Raw genomic sequence first — 19,652 nt, forward strand, 5'->3', positions numbered from 1 at the left:
ATGGGCAGAGAACGCATTGATGCATACTGGCCTACACATACACAAACTTACACACACAAACACATATTCCTTGCTTCCAGTTTAGATGCACTGAGTTGACGTTTCCACTGAGTTTTATGTGACTTCCTGATTTTACAACTTCAACCTGCTCAGATGGGAACATTTCTTCACAGAACTTTTTCCTCTGTAGGTAATGGATGCTGTGACATCACAGAAAGCCCTTTCTTGGCTAAAAAGCGCCAACCTGGCAACATGGAGAGAGGCCAATATTCTCCCATATGGGAAGCAGGATGCATGGCAATACATTATACTGTCTCCCTAGAAAGTGTTGCAGCTGTGAAATTGACTATCTTTTCCACTGATGATTCACTCTATAGTTTGACATCAGGTGTTTAGTGACACTGTGTGTGTGGACCCGGCTGCCAATATAGCTCTGTTAAACTGACTCACAAAATACACTTGCTGGACCTGAAAAAATATTTAGAGCTAAACTTTTTCTGCTGATACCAGCAAGGTTCTTTTTACTCTCTAGCTGCATCTACAAGATTTACCTTTGGAGTTCTTGTGGTAATAGTAATCATTGCAAAGTCAAGAGCATAAATGTTGTGTTATGTTACAGTTTTTCTCAGTCGCTTTGGTGCATTTTTCATGTGCATGTGCAAAATAATAAGTGCATTTCTCAGAACAATTTGTACAAACTGCAATATACAATAGATATGTTTCTAAAGCTAGTCAGTCACTAAAAATCCTTAGTACATCTCTCAAAAGTAAATATTCATGCCAATGATCATGTCAGTGTCATCAGAATGATAAGTCATTGAGTCATTGTTTAGGCATGTTGTCAATGTAACTGTGTACTTTGACAGTATTACCTGATGTAAACTTAGGCTACAGTTTGGATGACAGTTACTGTATTGAAAATGCACAAGGCTGCACTTCTATGGCATATATCAATTTCAACAGTACTATTTACATATTACTGTATGTGGGTTATTGATTGAAAGAGACTGGACAACCCAAGGGGCACAAAGGAAAAAAAAACTAAATTAGAAAGAAACACAGGAAACCACCCCTAAGGCACAACTTTGCCCGCAGCACTGTTGTGCTGTCTCTACATATCCAGACGTTCCTGTCTGTCGGCCCACATATTCTCATCTACATCACACCGGATATTTTCCCTTCCAATGCAATGTGGAAAGAATCTTTTGGAATGCCTTATCCATCCTCTGCAGGCGTCTACTGTGATGTCCTCACATGCTGCATCCATTGCAGCCAGCAGGGTCATCTGTGTGTGTGGCTGACGATCGTACACCTTCCACCTCCATGCTGAAAATAACTCCTCAATTGGGTTAAGGAATGGTGAATAAGGTGGGAGGAATTCTATGAGCATCCTCGGGTGGGTCACAAACCATTGCCTTATGATGTTTGATCGATGGAAACTCACATTATCACAAATGACCACATACTTTGGCAAATCCTCTCTGAACAGACCCCTCTCATCATCAGGGATGAGAGCCCTGTAGAGAGTCTCTAAAAAGTTGAGTAGTTGCTGGGTGTTGTATGGCCCTATAAGGTGGATATGGGTTAGGACACCATGCTCCGAAATAACAGCACACATGGTGATATTTCCTCCCCGTTGGCCTGGCAAATCCACAGTAGCTCTGTGACCGATGATATTCCGGTCAGGTTTGGTCAGGTTGAAGCCAGCCTCATCCACGTATACAAAGTTGCGAGAGGGTTCACTTGATTCCAACTCCATTATACGCTATATCCCAGAACACACAGTTGAATTTGTTTTGGTAAGGAAGAGTGACATAAAATGCACATATATTGCATGTTCCTTCCACAGCAATGGAAATGTGTGCAGTTTATGCTTACTGTACTATGTATCACTATAAAATGTTTCTGTAAAGTAGTTACATAGATATATGTTTTACCTGTACATACTGGTACCGTAGCTCCTTAACTCTGTCCTCATTCCTTTGGAATGGTACACGGTACAGCTGTTTCATACTCATCTGGTTTCTATGCAGCACCCTGTCGATGGTTGAGATGCTAACCGCATGGATGTTTTCAAAGACATCGTTGTCTTCTATAATGGTCCTTTGTATTTCCCTGAGTCTCATGGCGTCCTCTGCCACCGGTTTGAGGTAATCTTGCAGTTCTATGTGGGGAAAAATGCAGTGATGCATCGCACACATAGACAAAAACTATGCGAACACACATTTTACTGTAAAACATTGCAACTCTGTGTTGTGGTCTGTCTATATTTGCTTGCCAATTGATTCTTCATGAGATGCACCTTTGAGCAATTTAGACAACTGGTTGATTGTTGGTTGAACTAACACTTTACATTCCTTCATGAGTGAGGGTCAATTTCACCTGCACGATTCATCAATTCACATTTTTGTACAAAAGGTCTAATAGAAATGTGTAAAACTATGCTTGACAGTTTATGACAAATAGTTCAACAATTTTGCATGTAATGGCTTATGCAAGGAGGTAATGCCTAGATGTTTTGAGGGGTAAGACTATTCAACAGAGAACCCATCTACTATATTTTGATCAACATGACATGAGCAATTGATAATGTGGAAAAAAGCTGACACTTGTACATTATCAATTGCAATTTGTTCAAAGGAATAAGAAATTGCTTTAATGATATGCACAAGTGACTAGATGATTTGGAATTTGTATAAGTCGTATCAAGAATTGTACTTTTGATCTAAGAAATGCACCAAAGTGACTGAGAAAAACTGTAACATTTGTACATGTTTTTTAACATGTTTGTGTCTTTGCAAGTCCAGTTGGCTGAATGTGACATGTTCCCCATCACTTAGACTTTGTTACTATACTGTATATTGCATTATATATCAAGTTTGAGTGAGCCAAAAATTCAATATTACCATGCCTTAATATGCCAGTTGCATATCCAAAGAAGTTCACTGCTTGGTACTGGCAGGGTGAGAAAGGAAGATTGGTAGAAACTTTTCTCCCTGCTCAAGTTATTCACGCAAGCAATATTTAGCAACACACATAAGCTACATTAATGCGAACTCTGCTAAACCAATTGGCTCTACTGTACTCGAGGGTGATACAGAGGATTGATCTGTTTGGGAAACATCACAAAAACACTGAGATGGGAGATGAGAGAGTGCTTTAAGAGACTCACCTTTCAGAAGAAGGGCATGTGTCATGTCTCCATATCTTCCATGTATTCTCCGACAGAAAGCGAGGCCAGACCTTTAGGCTTTGAGGGCAGGTGTACATAGGGGTGTAAACGCTGGAGCCTTTTGTGGAGAACCCTTCAAATCTGATTGTGGACACTCTCTCAAGTGGGCCCCAGGTGCATTAACACTTTACCAATCTCCTGTAATGATGCTTCCCAATGCACAGAGAGTGGTAGAATAAAAGCCTCTGCCTTTTTAAGCTGGTCCCTTTTATGAAATCACGTCTGGGGCTTTATGTCCAAGGAAGATCTCCAAGACCAAGACTGCTGGCAATGTTTTTCTACTTTTACAACAGAAAACTATAGAGTGGTCTAACACTATATGCAACCTTACAGAAATAAAGAGTGGATCGTGGTTATACTGTACACACTGAACAAAGACTATGATTAAAAGATATTTTCATGATTATGAAAACTAGAACCTTTATTTGTATTATTATTGTTGTTGTTACTTTATAATTATTTGTATTATTACATTGTTATATTCATCAGCAGCAGCATCATTCAGCAGGCTACATAGTACTCTTCTGTTTATGCATACTTCCCTCCAGCAGCGATGCATTGCTACAAAGACCTTGGTCGGGATATGGTCCTTGGATGAGCAGTGTCAGAAATAGGGTATGGTTTTATCCTGGTTTTATACAGCCGATTATTGCTTCATTCGAACTTCATATTTGACCCCACAGTAGGCCTAGTGGAAAATCCCAGGGGAAAACACAGTCAAGTATCTAACAGGCAGGCAGAGAAAAGGAGAAGAAAAACAGTCTGTATGGCATAAAGGTTCATTTCTTTTGTTATGCTGTTTTCCTATAAGTTCCTTTGAGGCAACGTTATATATAGGATCCTAGTTAGTGTATGGCTCCTTCCAGATTCACTGGCGTTTTTCCTTAATCTACATAAAGAGGTCAGGCTGATTTGTTGACTGGGGATTACTGTAGAACACAACAACCTGTTCCATTCATCCATTAACCTATAGAAAAATGGATATACAGTAAAAAAATATATATATACATATATATTTACAGCCAGGCTTATAGGATGGATGGATGGATGGATGGATGGATGGATGGATGGATGGATGGATAGATAGATAGATAGATAGATAGATAGATAGATAGATAGATAGATAGATAGATAGATAGATAGATAGATAGATAGATAGATAGATAGATAGATAGATAGATAGATAGATAGATAGATAGATAGATAGATAGATAGATAGATAGATAGATAGATAGATAGATAGATAGATAGATAGATAGATAGATAGATAGATAGATAGATAGATAGATAGATAGATAGATAGATAGATAGATAGATAGATAGATAGATAGGATAGATAGATAGATAGATAGATAGATAGATAGATAGATAGATAGATAGATAGATATAGATAGATAGAATATTATGTGATGTTTTTAAGTTTATAATTGTCCTGTAGAAAAAATAATGAATGAAGTAATGACGTAATTGGCTCAGATCTACTGGTGAGTAAGCCTGCTATGCAGCTGAAATCAAATCAAAGCTGTAGGATGACGTCATCACTTTGTCAGATTAACTGTTACAGAGTCTGAGAAAGAAAAAGAATCATGAAATTATTCCATTTTTTATTTGTTTGTAATTAAGTATTTTAATCTAGGCTAAATATTAAGTAAATACATGTTTGTATTTACTGTTTGTTGTTGCAATAGTCATTGTTATTAGGCGTGTAGCCTATATTACAAAATATACAATTTCAATGTTTTTGTCATTGAAATTGGTTAGAATTGTAATTGAAAGTTGCTATTAGGTTCGAATATAAATACAATTACAGGATATCCGATATGTTGGTTATAGTAGCCAACAATATTTCAGAAATGTGGTACAACTCCTAAAAACACAAATGTAGACCTGTAGGCTACATTACAATCAGATTGCAACGAAATGCCCTTGCCAAAACATCTACATTTGCTAACAAGTGTTCGAATACCATTGGCGTCTTCTTCAGGTCATGCAGTAAATAAGGAAAATGCATGCTGGTAGTTCGCCACAGATAGTATGGCCAATCTGAATAGAAACACAACAGCAAGATGGAACAATGACGCTCCGTCCACTTGTCTCTGTTGTTAGGCTACGGTATATTCTTGGCCGAACAAAAGAGGGGCACGAGAATGAAAACTCATGACAACAATGTATCGAAGAATCGCCCATTTCCCTATTTTGCAGGATGAAATGACACGTGTACCTCTAGATGGATAAGGAGCGAAGTGAGGAGAAGGGGGGGGGGGGGGGGGGGGTTGAACAGCGGAGTGTGCGTGTGGGAGGGGGGGCATACACTACTCAAGCCTTCGGCCTCGCTCACATACAGAAACTCCCCTTTTCAGCACGGTGGACAGTGCATATTTCTCCACGCGCGACGCTCGGCATCTCGACTCGAGCTGTACTTTTGTTTTTCTAAAAACGAACACTTGTCCAATCGTGAGGTCAGCTGACGCTGGTAATGGCCACCCACCCCACCCCTCTCTCTACCTCCTGTCGACCAACACACGGACTCAAACAGCAAGTTGCTGCATTTTTAAGTTTCCTTGCACGGGGACCGACGAAGAGAGAGACAAGGTCGACAGGCATACACTACTTTAGCCTCTTAGAAAAATGTACTTTTATAAACGTCAATCGCGTTATTTTTGTGACTCTCAAAGGATAAACAAATAGGATCTTGCGTTTTTGTTTTTATTTTTTCCTAATAAGCTCTTTTATCATTAAACTCAGCAGTCGCCCTTCTTGCTTTCCATTCCTCGGTATATCTCACTCAACCGCCCATTGACTTTATGTTTATCTGAGCTGAAAAGCATCACTGCTCAGAATGTTGCTAGAACATCCTGGATCGAGTTGTCAAAATCCCGGGAATTTCTCCCGATACAGCGCAGGTCAAGGTAAGCAGTCCGCTTTCTTGTTTGGAGTCTTTTGCACATATGATCGAGCTTTTATACAACTTCATGTGGAAATGTAGGCTACTAGTGTGTCTATTTGACGCGGTTTAGTCACCTGTGATCTGTTAATGGGTTTCAATTAGCTACGAAATATCTAGTTAGCCTCCACAACAAATCAGCACAGCGGGGGCTCCGCCTGCAGCTCAAAGTTTTCCTGAAAGGATCCAAACAGGCATGAAATAGCCCGTTGTATTTCACAGCACACCCTATCATCAGCAGTTAAACAGTTTAACAAATCACTATTAGGCCTATATGCACGAAGAAGTGTTACAGGTGAGTGCTTTCGCTTTCGAGACGCGAGAAGTTGTGAAAATAGATACATTTCTAGGCTACACACATCGAATGGATTTCATCATTTTGGCGCATGGCAATGTGTCCACTATCCATTTGAACAACATTTCACTGGGTATTCATACACTTTCGAGGTTGGATATTAAATATTTTGTTTCCGTTTCCCTGCCAGCGGGAGACGTTATGAACACGTAATGAGCTGTATTGTTGGGAATCATATCAACAGATGTTATGCGCGTGCTGTCATTGTACACCATCGCTCATTGCTGTCACTGGAGACCACCAGAGCGCTTTTGCAATGCCTGTGTAACGCGACAATGCAACAGCCCGGCTGCACACAGGCCGTCCCCCGCCCTCCCTAGTCGTCAACCTGGGCAAAATGCTCAACAAGTGTCAGGTTCCCTTCGACAGGTGCGGTACCTACTTTCTGTTTGTATATTAGGAATAAAATAAAGGAGGTGTATGCCACCAAATATCTTATTTTGCCGTGCGTAATGGGGGGGAACGAATAAGGCTTATGTGTGGGTTATTGCATTAATAAATCAAAATCAATAGATTGGCAATGGTTTTAGAAATAAAAGCAACAATCATATATTTACGAAAACACTTGGCCATGACTGCTCTTTCTCACGGACTATTTTGTTGATCGTAGAGCATCGCTCATGCTAACGCAATTACTGTCGCCTAGCCCCTCAAAAGTGAGCGATCAATAGGAGATACAAAATATTATAAAGCTGACAAGTAAGAGGGACCACTGAAGCATCCCACACCTTTCACCAACTGTGTTTCATATACTCTGAAAATACAGGCAAATGGGGCATTGATTTTAGATTCATCAGGGGTCCACGCGGCCATGGCACTAGTCGTGATTTCCCAAGGCGCCCTTTTGCGGCTGAGATCAGTGTCAATAAAATGCATCCGAGTGTTGCTTCGATCAACATGTTATTGAAGGGCCAATCTCTTCCCTAAGTAAACAGCTGTCTTAGTGAAGTCAGAATAGGCTATAGGCCTAAGATATGGTGTTTGTGTTGCTCTGTGTATGTGTGTGTGTGTGTGTGTGTGTGTGTGTGTGTGTGTGTGTGTGTGTGTGTGTGTGTGTGTGTGTGTGTGTGTGTGTGTGTGTGTGTGTGTGTGTGTGTGTGTGTGTGTGTGTGTGTGTGTGTGTGTGTGTGTGTGTGTGTGTGTGTGTGTGTGTGTGTGCGTGTCATTCGCCAGCCAGGTTTAACGACGTGATGGAAATGGTAGATGTGGCTTCTTTTTTTTAAACTAATTGTATTGTTATTACGATTACATTTTGGGAAGATTTTCTCTTTTTTGCTTTTGAGTTGATAAGATACCATGCGTGGGATGGTTGATATAATATCAGAAACATCCCAAATATCAAATATTACTTATAATTAAATTAAACCAATGAAATATAACTGTCACACTCTGACCATTATTTGCGTTGTTTGTTTCTATGTTTTGTTTGGTCAGGGTGTGATATGAGTGGGCATTCTATGTTGCATGTCTAGTTAGTCTGTTTCTATGTGTTTTGGCCTGATATGGTTCTGATTGGGAACCATATTTAGGTAGCCTGTTTTGTATTGTGGTTCGTGGGTTATTGTCTATGTTATGTTGCTTGTTAGCACTCAGTTTCTTTAGCGGGCACGGTCGTCTTGTTAGTTTGTTTGTTTTGTTTTAGTGTACTTCGTGTTTTTTCGTCCGTTCATTAAAGTATGCATTCACAACACGCTGCGCTTTGGTCTCCTCAATACGACGATCGTGACAATAACATTAACTTTGGTAAAGGAATATTTTCGTCTGATCCAGGCTCCATTTTCGTTTGCATTTGATAATTTGTGTAGCCTGCCCTACTATATGGCCGTGATTTGATTTGAAATAGGCCTACACACGGTCTTAGAGAAACGTGCGTAAATGGCTTTCAAAAGTTCCAATTAAAGCCTCTTAGACCTACTACTCGTGCTGTGAAAATGTATGTTCATAAGATCATGCAAAAAAATGTATAAGTGAACCAGCTATAGCCTAATGGTCAAGTAAGAGCTTCGTGCAATAAAATGACATTTCAAATGGCATCGCCTGTATGCACCAACTTAACACACCAACATAGTCGAAACCGTAGTCAAATGTCATCTTGCGCCATGAAGTTAATTTTTTCTTCCGACGAGTACTTGGTACTCGCACCTCTCTCCAAGTTGCTGCTAGGTGATGAACTGCTATCTCCCTGCTTTAACAGGCCAGTCGCTGGGGAAACTGCGTTGCGTAATCCTCCACAGCGGACAACACACTGTATGATAAAGCAAACTCGATCGCATGCAACCACACTGATTTTTTTTGTATTCCTGATATACTGCATAAAATCCCAATGTGAGCGAAAGGCCTAGAACACATACATACATTAGTTTGTCGTTATCGTGTGAGGAGATCATGAGCAATGGATGGACATAATGAACGGAATTCTCCAAAAGGAGCACCGAATAACATGGAGATTCTGTTTGCCTTGCTGGCGCAGAGCGAAGACCTACGGAGGTATTCAACAGGGCACCACATGTGATTCCATCCCATTGGGCACATACTGGTTGATTCAACGTTGTTTTCACGTCATTTCAATTAAATGACGTTGAACCAGGGTGGAATAGACGTTGAATTGACGTCTGTGCTCAGTGGGATTTGTGTTAAATCGAATCTGCCTGGTTTGCACATTACAATAGTTAGGCCTAGATATTTAATCAATCATTTGTTGTCGCTGTTTATACAACTCAGAATAAGGGATGTTGTTTTATTACGTTCCAACACCTTCATGTATAGCACAAGCTTATTTCTATAACGCGAATACAAAATATAACGTTAATCGAATATTTCGATCGTTATACTTCCCTATTTTACATTTCTGAATATTTGTATAGTAACTGCAATTAAATGCTTGTTTTTCCTACATGCATATGTCCAAAAATAACATTATTCTTGCATGCACAATTCGCTCCACACAACATCTCTTTTAGACTAGTTAGTGGTTAGCCGAAACAGTGGTTACATCCCTTTAATTTGTTTATACTTTTCTCTCCTGTCGCCTGTATTACAATGGATTAGGGCTAAATCTGTATGACGAAGGATTAAGGCTAAAAACGGTGAATCTATGAAATTACATAGGCATATGTCTTATCTTTTTGCTCCTGAACACCACAAAACAAGTTTTTACATTTGGACGCACAGTTTTAATCGGGTTGCAATTTCTCCATTCATTGCATATGTGTTAAGGATATTAAAGACCTTCTGTTGTCAAGCATCCCTCCTACTTTCTTTGTTTGCTGTAGTGCGGAGGCCTACCTGAACTTTAAAAAACGTGTCTGATATTTTACAAAATATCAGAACATTATTGTCTTAAATGCTTAAAGATATGTTTGCGTTTTGGGGGGGATGGTTTAGATTGTACCAACTGTGCCTATGTATCAATCGGCCCATTATGTGACACATATGTATACGAGGTTAACTTGTTAACGACATTTTTATAAATATTACTGCAATTTCTAGGGATTGAATTGGCTTTCATGGGCAGACATATAGGCTACAGGTTATATTATTGGTAAGCAAGACACCCTTTGATTGTTGCGTGAGACAAGGCAGCGTATTCTAGTTTTACAGAACCTATTGAATTAATAATGAATTTGATGCACCTGTTCATGACGTGGCTTCCTCGCTGTTTTGCATTGCTTGCTCTTGGCCGGAAAAAAATGGTCCATTAATTTTTCATAAATTGCCCACAAACGAACAACAGGAATGCGATTCCTTGGACGGATGAAACACGAAGTGCTTGAACTTTTGAATAAATAATAAAGCCGAGTGATAACATCTCAAAACGTATTTAAGTTGCCAGTGATGCAATTTCACTCGACAAGCGTTTGTTGATAGTTTAATAATAAGTTGCTTGTTGTGATGACATTCTTTGCTGAAAGAGGGCCATTTTCATTTCATGCATTGTGTTGTCTTGACGAAGGCCATGCTTATTCCCAAAAGTTCAATGGCCTGTAAATTGTCATATTATGTTTATTTATGTTTAGTTAATTATATAAATTAGAGCTAATCCTGAACTTGATGAAGACACGAGCTGACTATTAGCTGTACGTTGGTTCTCGATTGGTATGGTTCAATGTCATGTGTAAATTATGAATGATAAAGCAATCACATTTTTTTACCTTTATTTTACTAGGCAAGTCAGTTAAGAACAAATTCTTATTTTCAATGAACGACACATTTGTACCTTGTCAGCTCGGGGATTTGAACTTGCAACCTTTCGGTTACTAGTCCAACGCTCTAACCACTAGGCTACCCTGCCGCCCCAAATGTGGCCATATGGAAGGACGGGTTCATCATTCCTACATATCCTGCCGTGTCTTATTGCTTATAATAATTCTAGAGCAAATAGGCTTCTTGCAGCATATAGGCCTACCTGAAACTATTTCTATTAATTATGTGGCAATGTGATAATTTGCACGGTATCATCAGCATCCCTAAATGGTCAATAAAACCATGTAAATAGGCCTACTGAACACACAACGTGTAGCATTTAGCTTTGTGACTCAAGCTAAATCTGACATCAAAACACATTTCACCTGATCCTCTGTCTGCAAGTGTGCATTTTCAGCGTAATTTCATGCGTAAAACATGTTTGATGGGAAAGGCTTGGATGGTGTTTTGCTAATCGAATGCGGGAATATTGACAACAATTCAGTGTGCGAACCGTGGATCAAATTTAGCTGTGGTCTCGTTTAATTTAACGAAACCATCCTTCCCCACTCTGTGAAGCGGGCCTGCTTCTACGTGATTTGGAAACCGGATGTAAAGTAAAACCTCATGAGCAGCCTTTGGGCCAGCGTTGATTGGGCGGCTGAGCATACAGAAGGGGATTTGACCAGTGTCGCTGCAGAGGGCTTGTTTTTTTCTTTCCTTTTTATTATCCCTAGTGATTCTTTAGTGGGAACAAATGGACCAGTGTTTTAAAGAGAGAGGGACCCATGCGTCTGTTGTAACCTCAAACAGAGGGATAGGAATAGAATAGCCCATGGTCGCAAGAACTAGAAGGGAAACCGGGAGAGATAGAGAAAGGATTAGAGAGAGAGAGTTTTCCGGGATCCACTGTCGTTTCTGGTCTGGACTTGGATCAGCGGGTTACCATGCAAAGTAAGAATGTTTGTTTCACTTTTTTTGAGGAGTGATAGTAAGAGGGTACTTTTTGATGTCTTCTTCATTAACTCAACAGATCAAACCCATAATAACTCAATCAGCCAATAGATATTCGATGCTATTCCACTGGGCACACACTGGTTGAATTAACGTTGTTTTCACGTCATTTCAATTTAATTACGTTGAACCAACTTAATTTACGTCAGTGCCCAGTGAGATGGCTTTACTGGTTGGATTTCAACTGTGTGTGACCTTTTGTATTGCTGTACATCTGGCACCCACACGTGGAAAAGGGTAACGTATGTTGCCAGGTTTCAATAATCATGGGAGGAACAAAATAACCATTGGCGTTTACTGTCATTTCTGGGTTATGGCAAAAAATTATGGTGATGGCGAGGATGACAAAAACAAATGAATGGCTGTAATTTATAGATAGCAGAGTGTATTTACTTACATCTGATACTACTGAAATAATTGTGTCCCTACATTTATACATCAATAATGAGTCCACAACACCTTCGTAAACTTAAATCCACTCCTTTTGGTGATGTTTTCTCAGTCAGCACATGTGACATCGGCAATGCATTTATGCTTTTCATTCAACCGGATTATTGTATTAGGCTTACATATTTTTAATTTAATAGATAACAGTTGAAGAGTTTATTTCCAAAAACGCTATATCCACCAGTTTATCAAATGTGTTTTTTCATCAGAAATAATTGCTAATGGGTACCTTCATCTTCATGTATATGTAAAATAATACTGTTCTGCGATGTGTTATTCATCGAGTTTTAATGTGTATGGAAATGTATTTTTTGTAAAACGATATATATCCATTGTTTAGCTGGAATGGAATGTTCGTATCCTGCATATTTGACTGTGGTATGCGGTTGTCTCACCTAGCTATCTCAAGATGAATCTACGTGCTCTGGATAATAGCATCTGCTAAATGACAAAAATGTCAAATGTAAATGTTTAACATACAGATCACATATTACTGTATTGAATTCAAAAAATATATTAAATATTCATGTCACAAATGTATCATTTGTACATTTCTTTATTAAAAATGTAGTTATTTGTTACATTTGACTGTGGAAAATCTAACACTACTGCTCATTTCTCTGAGCATGAGGCGGATATATAGCATTTTGAGAGAAAAAAAGCATGATTATTTGTCTCTGAAATTGTTAAACCATCAAGTAATAGATTTGAAACAAAAACATGTCTGTCATTGAACAACCTCCATACCATCATTAGATAGTGAAAAAACACACCAATCTCTTTCATCATTTATTTAAATAATAAAAGCTAATTTACCAACATTTCTGAAAATGGATATAGAGCGTTTTGTAATTAAACTCTTCAATTCTCAACTATGTGACAATATATAGGCTATCGATGAAAATAAACCATATACAATAGTATAGATATAGTATAGATATATAGTATAGATCAGTGACAAAACTGTCTCATATTTGCCCTGAAATAGACTGCATTGGGATTTTCCCATTAGTTTCTATTGACTCACCCCTTTTGATGCAAATGTATACATGTGAAGTTTAGTACTGTCAACTATAAAACAAGTAATGTAAATGTATGCTTAACGTGGAAAAAAATAGGCCAATTTAAAAATAAAAAAATGAATGTGTTTTCAATTTTGCAGCAATGTGAATAGGTCTAAGATCACTTTCATGTATTATTTTACCAGTACACTTTTTTTTCAATTAAGCAATTTAAAATAATGTAGGCCTATTGTGTGTTTCGTTGTGAGGGCATGGCATAGGCCCCTATCATTAGACTACTACGTCATTACAATTAGGTTTAGTAATTCATTACTCAGCTGTAATTAATTGAATTAAAGTCATTTGTCGCGGATCTCAGAATATTAAGTATTAACAAAACATTTAAATTATTTGTATCGAATTAGTGTCTTTATTTAGATATTATCATAAGTAAGTATATTCTAAATAAAATGCATTAACAAATGTCTACATTTGACAATAGTATGAATAGGCTTAGCTATGTTTGAGTCATAAACTATTTGACCACCAAATGCTAAATGATCTCTTAAGCTGTGTTTTAATTCAAGATGGCTTCATGGTCATCCTGTCTTCTCCCCTTCAGAGATTCCTGTATGCGCGGGCTGTAATCAACACATCGTGGACCGCTTCATCCTCAAAGTGCTGGACCGCCATTGGCACAGCAAGTGCCTGAAATGCAGTGACTGCCAATCCCAACTAGCGGACAAGTGCTTCAGCCGGGAAGATAGAGTCTACTGCAAAGAAGACTTTTTTAAGTGGGTGCAAGAAATACGCCATGAACTATATATTCTTTAATGAAAGACAAATGATTGAAAATATTTCAGGTGTGTAGCCTAATATTTAATGGAAAACAAGCCTAATTATTCGATAGAATCACACGGTCTGCATTTTATTTTGAGGTTGTGAATGTGATGAAACACTCACTTGTCAATGTATTGATGATAACCTTCTTATTTCCTAAAAGGAGATTTGGGACCAAATGTGCCGCATGTCAGCAAGGTATTCCGCCGACGCAAGTGGTGAGGAGAGCGCAGGATTTCGTGTACCACCTGCACTGCTTCGCGTGCATCGTGTGCAAAAGGCAGCTCGCGACAGGTGACGAGTACTACTTGATGGAGGACAGCAGACTCGTGTGCAAGGCTGACTACGAAACCGCTAAACAGAGAGGTGAGAGGTCACGGCATACCTGAACATACCTTTATCACACCTAATTAGTGTCCCCAAGATCAGAGTGCCTAGACCTAACGGGTAATTAAGCATGTATCCACTGTCATTGATATTTCAGCCATATCAAAGAATGCGTATATCCTACAATGCCCACATCTTCATTTATGTCTGCTAAATAACGAGAAAAATGACTTAACCTATTATCTATCACGCACGCATCACCGAATAAGTTATGTAATGTTTTACTTATTTGATCCATTGACCTTTTATTGAGCAACTGCTTGGAGCTGTGAACTTGATCTACAAGACTATGAGGTCACCCATAAACACTTGACCCACCTGCGCTAATTGCGTCGTATCCCGCATCCCAATCGATAGCAATATGGATACAGCCTATCCAATTGCAGTGAAGAGAGAAAACGTAGTTCTTTCTGTTTTATTTTATTAGCAGACCGACAGTGACTAAGAAGATTAGATTCAGCCTCATCTGCACAACAGACTATTGAGGAGGTTTGTTTAAAAGGTGTTTAAAGCGCTGGTGACCATGTTTTGCTAAACTATCTCATAGGCTACAATAAGGCCTCCAATTTCAAGTAAAATCATTTAAATTGGCTGATGTAATGATGTCAAATGCTATGGCCAAAATGGGCATGTTTTCTACCACAAACGTCTTTTTGGGAAAACAAAATGTTTTACAATGACATTTTTTTCCCCACCTAATTTGAAATGAATACTTTTTAAATAAAAATGCTTATTTATTGCATGCTAAATTTAGTACAACTGACCTCAGAGAATCTGTTTTAACTCAATGAAATCCAGCAAGGGTAGGCCAACATTTTCTTTGTGAGTAGTTCGTGTTACTCAAGTTTTATCTTCCCCATCTGTTTGTGTGAATTTACTGACTAAACCAACCGCTGATTTACCCATTGAGTTTTGAGTTTAGATGAGTTTTCATGGAAAACCACACACGTCTATTTGGATAATGAGAGGGCCTCGTTACTTCGGTATTTGCCCACTTGTAGGATGGTCTTGCATATGTTTTTGTTCGTAGGCTTTTTGTTTAATAGTTAGTATTTATTTGGGTTTAATTAGGCTTATTGAAAGTAATAAGTCAGAAAAGGAAGTTATGAAGTTTACTTGTCTTTCCATTGTTTTCTACAATACATTTTTATCAGTTCTGGTATGTCACTTGTACTTTTCAATGGCTGAACCTGAATATCTATAAATAGCCTATTTACCCTTGGAATCTAAGGTTAAGACTTTTTGCATAAAGTAGGCCTAATGGGGTACATTTTTGTGTCAGGTCTGGCGTACATTGTGTGTCTTTTATTTTCAGAGGCAGACTCAACAGCGAAAAGGCCACGAACGACTATCACCGCCAAACAGCTCGAGACCCTGAAAAACGCTTACAACAACTCTCCAAAACCTGCCCGCCACGTACGAGAACAGCTATCGTCAGAAACCGGTCTAGATATGCGGGTTGTTCAGGTAACTATCCATTCCCCTCCACTATAGACCATTTCATTAGCCTCCTTATTTTATTATTATTTAAGGACATGCATGCGATTCCATTGAAATACTGCTTGAAATGGCCTCCCAGTGGGTTTGAATGGTTAGAATTTACGATGAGATGGATTAAAATGAAGTCCACACACTTGAAAGTCAGAACTGTAAGCGCGAGCTCGTTAACAATGCTAAGAGAGAGCTTGGCATATTGTCTGTCCGTGAAAGATCCCTACTGTGGTTGAATATGGTCATATATATTGTTTATTTGCAAGGACACTTAAAGTAGGTACGCGGAAGCCACTATCGCGCTTCATTATTCACGGAAGGGGAAATGGGGGTTAAGAGAGTTCACTTCGGCTGCATATCACTAATGAATATAGGCCTTGCCTATATGTAGGAGAGAAAGGAGGAACATTTTTACCTGGTTGAATTACATTAGGCTTTGCATGATGTGGATTGTAAACAACAAAATATGTGCTTACATTGAATGGTTCGTCAATCATAAGTGTCTCTTAAAAATAAAATACAAATGTTTTCAAATTATATCACACACGTTTACAGCTCAAATTTAGAACTTGGCCATAGTGAAATTTGAATAATTAAAATCAACTCTGGGTTAGTAGATCCCAGTGAGAAGGTAACATGCAACCTGTCTGCTCCCAGGGTTAAGGACAACTTGTAGCTGTCGCAAAGTTAATTAGCGTGATAAATCTCAGGGCATGTTGGTCCCAACATTAGTGTTCTGCCCCACTGTTTTAATCTCCCAGTTGAGTTAAAGAAGAGGCGACATGCTTCCTAGACAGTCCTTGAAAATTAATTTTGTTTTAATGTTAATGTGCTCTACCTGACCACTTAAAAGCATAGCAGTTTCACTGAAGAAAGAGTCAGGAAAAATGATGTCCGGAATGGTCCAGTAAGTAGAATGGAATTTGGCACCAGGACTGATATGTCCTATAGTCTATGAACGAAAAATGCAGTTCAAAACAAAACACATGTTTTAAAACTGACTACTTGTGTATAGCCTACTCTTCTGTAAATGTAACACTAAATTATATATTTCAAATTTTAAGAAATCTATTTGTATTGTAGGAGAAGGCTTATTTAGAGGATCTGCCTTCAACAGGAAACTTCCCAATTATATACCTAAAATAAATAAAACAAAACCAATATGTACCAAACACCTCCTTTGTCCTCCAGGTGTGGTTTCAGAACAGGCGAGCAAAAGAGAAGAGGCTGAAGAAGGATGCAGGCAGACAGAGGTGGGGACAGTACTTCCGCAACATGAAGAGGTCGCGAGGCAGTTCAAAATCAGACAAGGACAGCATCCAGGAGGAGGGCATGGACAGCGACGCTGAGGTTTCCTTTACAGGTAGGATGAGAAAACAAACAGACAGACATCTGAGATGATATATTCACAGGAATCTACAGACAGCAGCCTTTAAGCTCCTATTTGAGGAATTAGGAGAAATGTTATTATCACAATTATAATACAAATGCCTTCTTGAAATTATTTATTTTCCCCTAAAGTGCATGGCGGAAATGGACATAGCCAATTTCTAAACCACACATTTTGGTTTATTCCCATTCAAATTTGAATGAAACCTATATTTACCCAAATAATTCCATTGAGGGAAATTGTTGACCAGAATCAAACTAATATTAGCAGGAAATGGAATAAGCACTTCCATAATGCCACACCCTGACTAAGTGTCCTCCCTTATGTTCCAGATGAGCCACCCATGTCGGAGCTCAGCCACTCCAACGGCATCTACAGTGGCCTGAGCGAGTCGTCCCTGGCCATGGGGGGCCGCCAGGAGAGCAGCCACGGCCCCTTCCCCCTAGAGCATGGAGTCCTCCAGTCCCAGGACCAGTACCACAACATCCGCTCCAGCAGCCCTTACGGCCTACCCCAGTCCCCAGGCTCGCTTCAGTCCCTGCCCAGGCACCAGCCCCCCATCTCCAGCCTGGTCTACCCTGACTCTGGCCTGTCCATCATGACCCAAGGCGGGGCCCCGGGGCTGAACCCAGGCATGAGAGGAGTGTTGGGTGGCGCTAACGGCCCCAGCTCGGATCTGTCTACTGGCAGCAGTGGGGGCTACCCAGACTTCCCAGCGAGCCCAGCTTCCTGGTTGGATGAAGTGGACCACGGACAGTTTTGATTTGCTGGGTTGATTGGTCAACGTGGTCTAAGGACTCAAAGGTGTGTGTCACAAACTGGAAAGAGACAGTCACACATGACCTGTGAAACAGAGAGACCGGGTCGGACGGTTGCTGTCTTCCACCCTTCTTGGATCACTCCATCTGTCTCTATCAATTAACTGTCAATCTTTTTCATTTCTCCTCATCTGAGTGGACTGGAAGGAAGGATTGGGCCATCAAAAAGTATGAATGGCAGCACTTGGAACTCACACACTCCATTCCTCATAGAGAACCAGACTGAGAATCATGGCGTGCTGGCCTGTTATGAATGCTATCTTTTTGACAACATAACAAATTTCAACTTTTGCCCAATTGGATTGTGATAGACTCTACCCCAATCCTTTCCACCTTATTCTTCTCTCTGTTTTTTGCAGGTTTTGGTTAAAGTCAGAGTCTTTACATGTCTGGTTGTTGCCAAATGTCTATATATATATACATATTACAGTTTATCATTGTGGAGACTTTATTTTTATACAACCCCTTCGACACTATGAATACCACAGATATTAGTACTTTGTACATTGACAGCCAGGGATCTAGACAGGTTGTAGATGTCGCCTCCCACCGATAACTAGAGGTGCAATTACTTCTATGCATTTGTGTGTTTTCAGATGCATCTTGTTCTTTTCATTCTGAGCTACCTGGGCATGCTGAAACCCAGGCTGGTGTATGTGTTTGTTTATGTGGAAGATGTTTTATGTCTTATTTATTCTCTCTGATGATGATGATGATGATGATGATGATGATGATTAAGTGATACAGGTCTTTAATAAATGTGTCAGCTAAATCCAAACTGACCAATGGCTCTTGCATCACATCTTTATTTTATTGTATTGTATTGACTATGGGCTGTATCGTAGGTTCTCTTCTATGTTAGAATGTTTTATAAAAGTGTTTTATGCACACCTTAATTCTGCAAAACACTAACAGAAGCTAGGGTAATTGGGGTGGTGGACTATCTCCAATATTCATCCCTAATTTTCCTGGAGTATTAATTACATTGATCTATTATCAGAATACAGATACTGCAGGAGAAAAGCAGATCTGGAGATCTGGCTGTGTCTGCAGATTGGCCATCTGGCTAATTACCAAAGCCGTATCAAGAGTTCAACGGCTCTTTAGTGCAGAAATTTGATGCAGACTGAGGGGCAACATGTCGATTTAGAGATAACCATGCCTTGTTTGCCCAAATGCCCCTACGGGATAAAAATCTTAAATCAATTAGCTTAGGAGGGATCGAATGCCCCCTGTAAATTTCCCCATTTGTTTACTTATTCAAAGTCGGGTTCAATTAAATAGATTAAACTGTGGTGTATGTGAGCTGCGTATATGCGTCTGTGTGACGTCAATTTCTTACATTTGTTCTCCCAGTGACAAAGACTTGCATTGCGGTTTTATCTGTGCATAGCATCACATACAACACATTAAAAACCATCCTCACCCTGATAAAGCCCATCAATCTGTATCTGATGGACCCTTTCGCCATCTTCAAGCAATTTGCAACGTGTTCCAGGAGACCTGATCATGAACAACTCTGGAGTTTACTTAGCTATAGCTTCATAACCT

At 39.4% G+C, this 19,652-nt stretch overlaps 1 protein-coding gene across 1 annotated transcript; it reads left to right on the forward strand.

Annotated features, from left to right (window-relative positions):
* The first annotated feature begins 5,575 nt into the window (after positions 1 to 5,575).
* Positions 5,576 to 18,897, forward strand: LOC109874348 (LIM/homeobox protein Lhx3-like). Its single transcript, XM_020466217.2, has 6 exons — positions 5,576 to 6,141; positions 13,798 to 13,969; positions 14,179 to 14,381; positions 15,718 to 15,869; positions 17,085 to 17,256; positions 17,616 to 18,897. Exons 1-6 carry the CDS (start codon positions 6,072 to 6,074, stop codon positions 18,044 to 18,046), a joined length of 1,200 nt encoding a protein of 399 aa, XP_020321806.1. The 5' UTR covers positions 5,576 to 6,071; the 3' UTR covers positions 18,047 to 18,897.
* The last annotated feature ends 755 nt before the right edge of the window (positions 18,898 to 19,652 follow it).

Source organism: Oncorhynchus kisutch, linkage group LG29, assembly GCF_002021735.2.
Source record: "Oncorhynchus kisutch isolate 150728-3 linkage group LG29, Okis_V2, whole genome shotgun sequence".
Classification (NCBI taxonomy): Eukaryota; Metazoa; Chordata; class Actinopteri; order Salmoniformes; family Salmonidae; genus Oncorhynchus; species Oncorhynchus kisutch.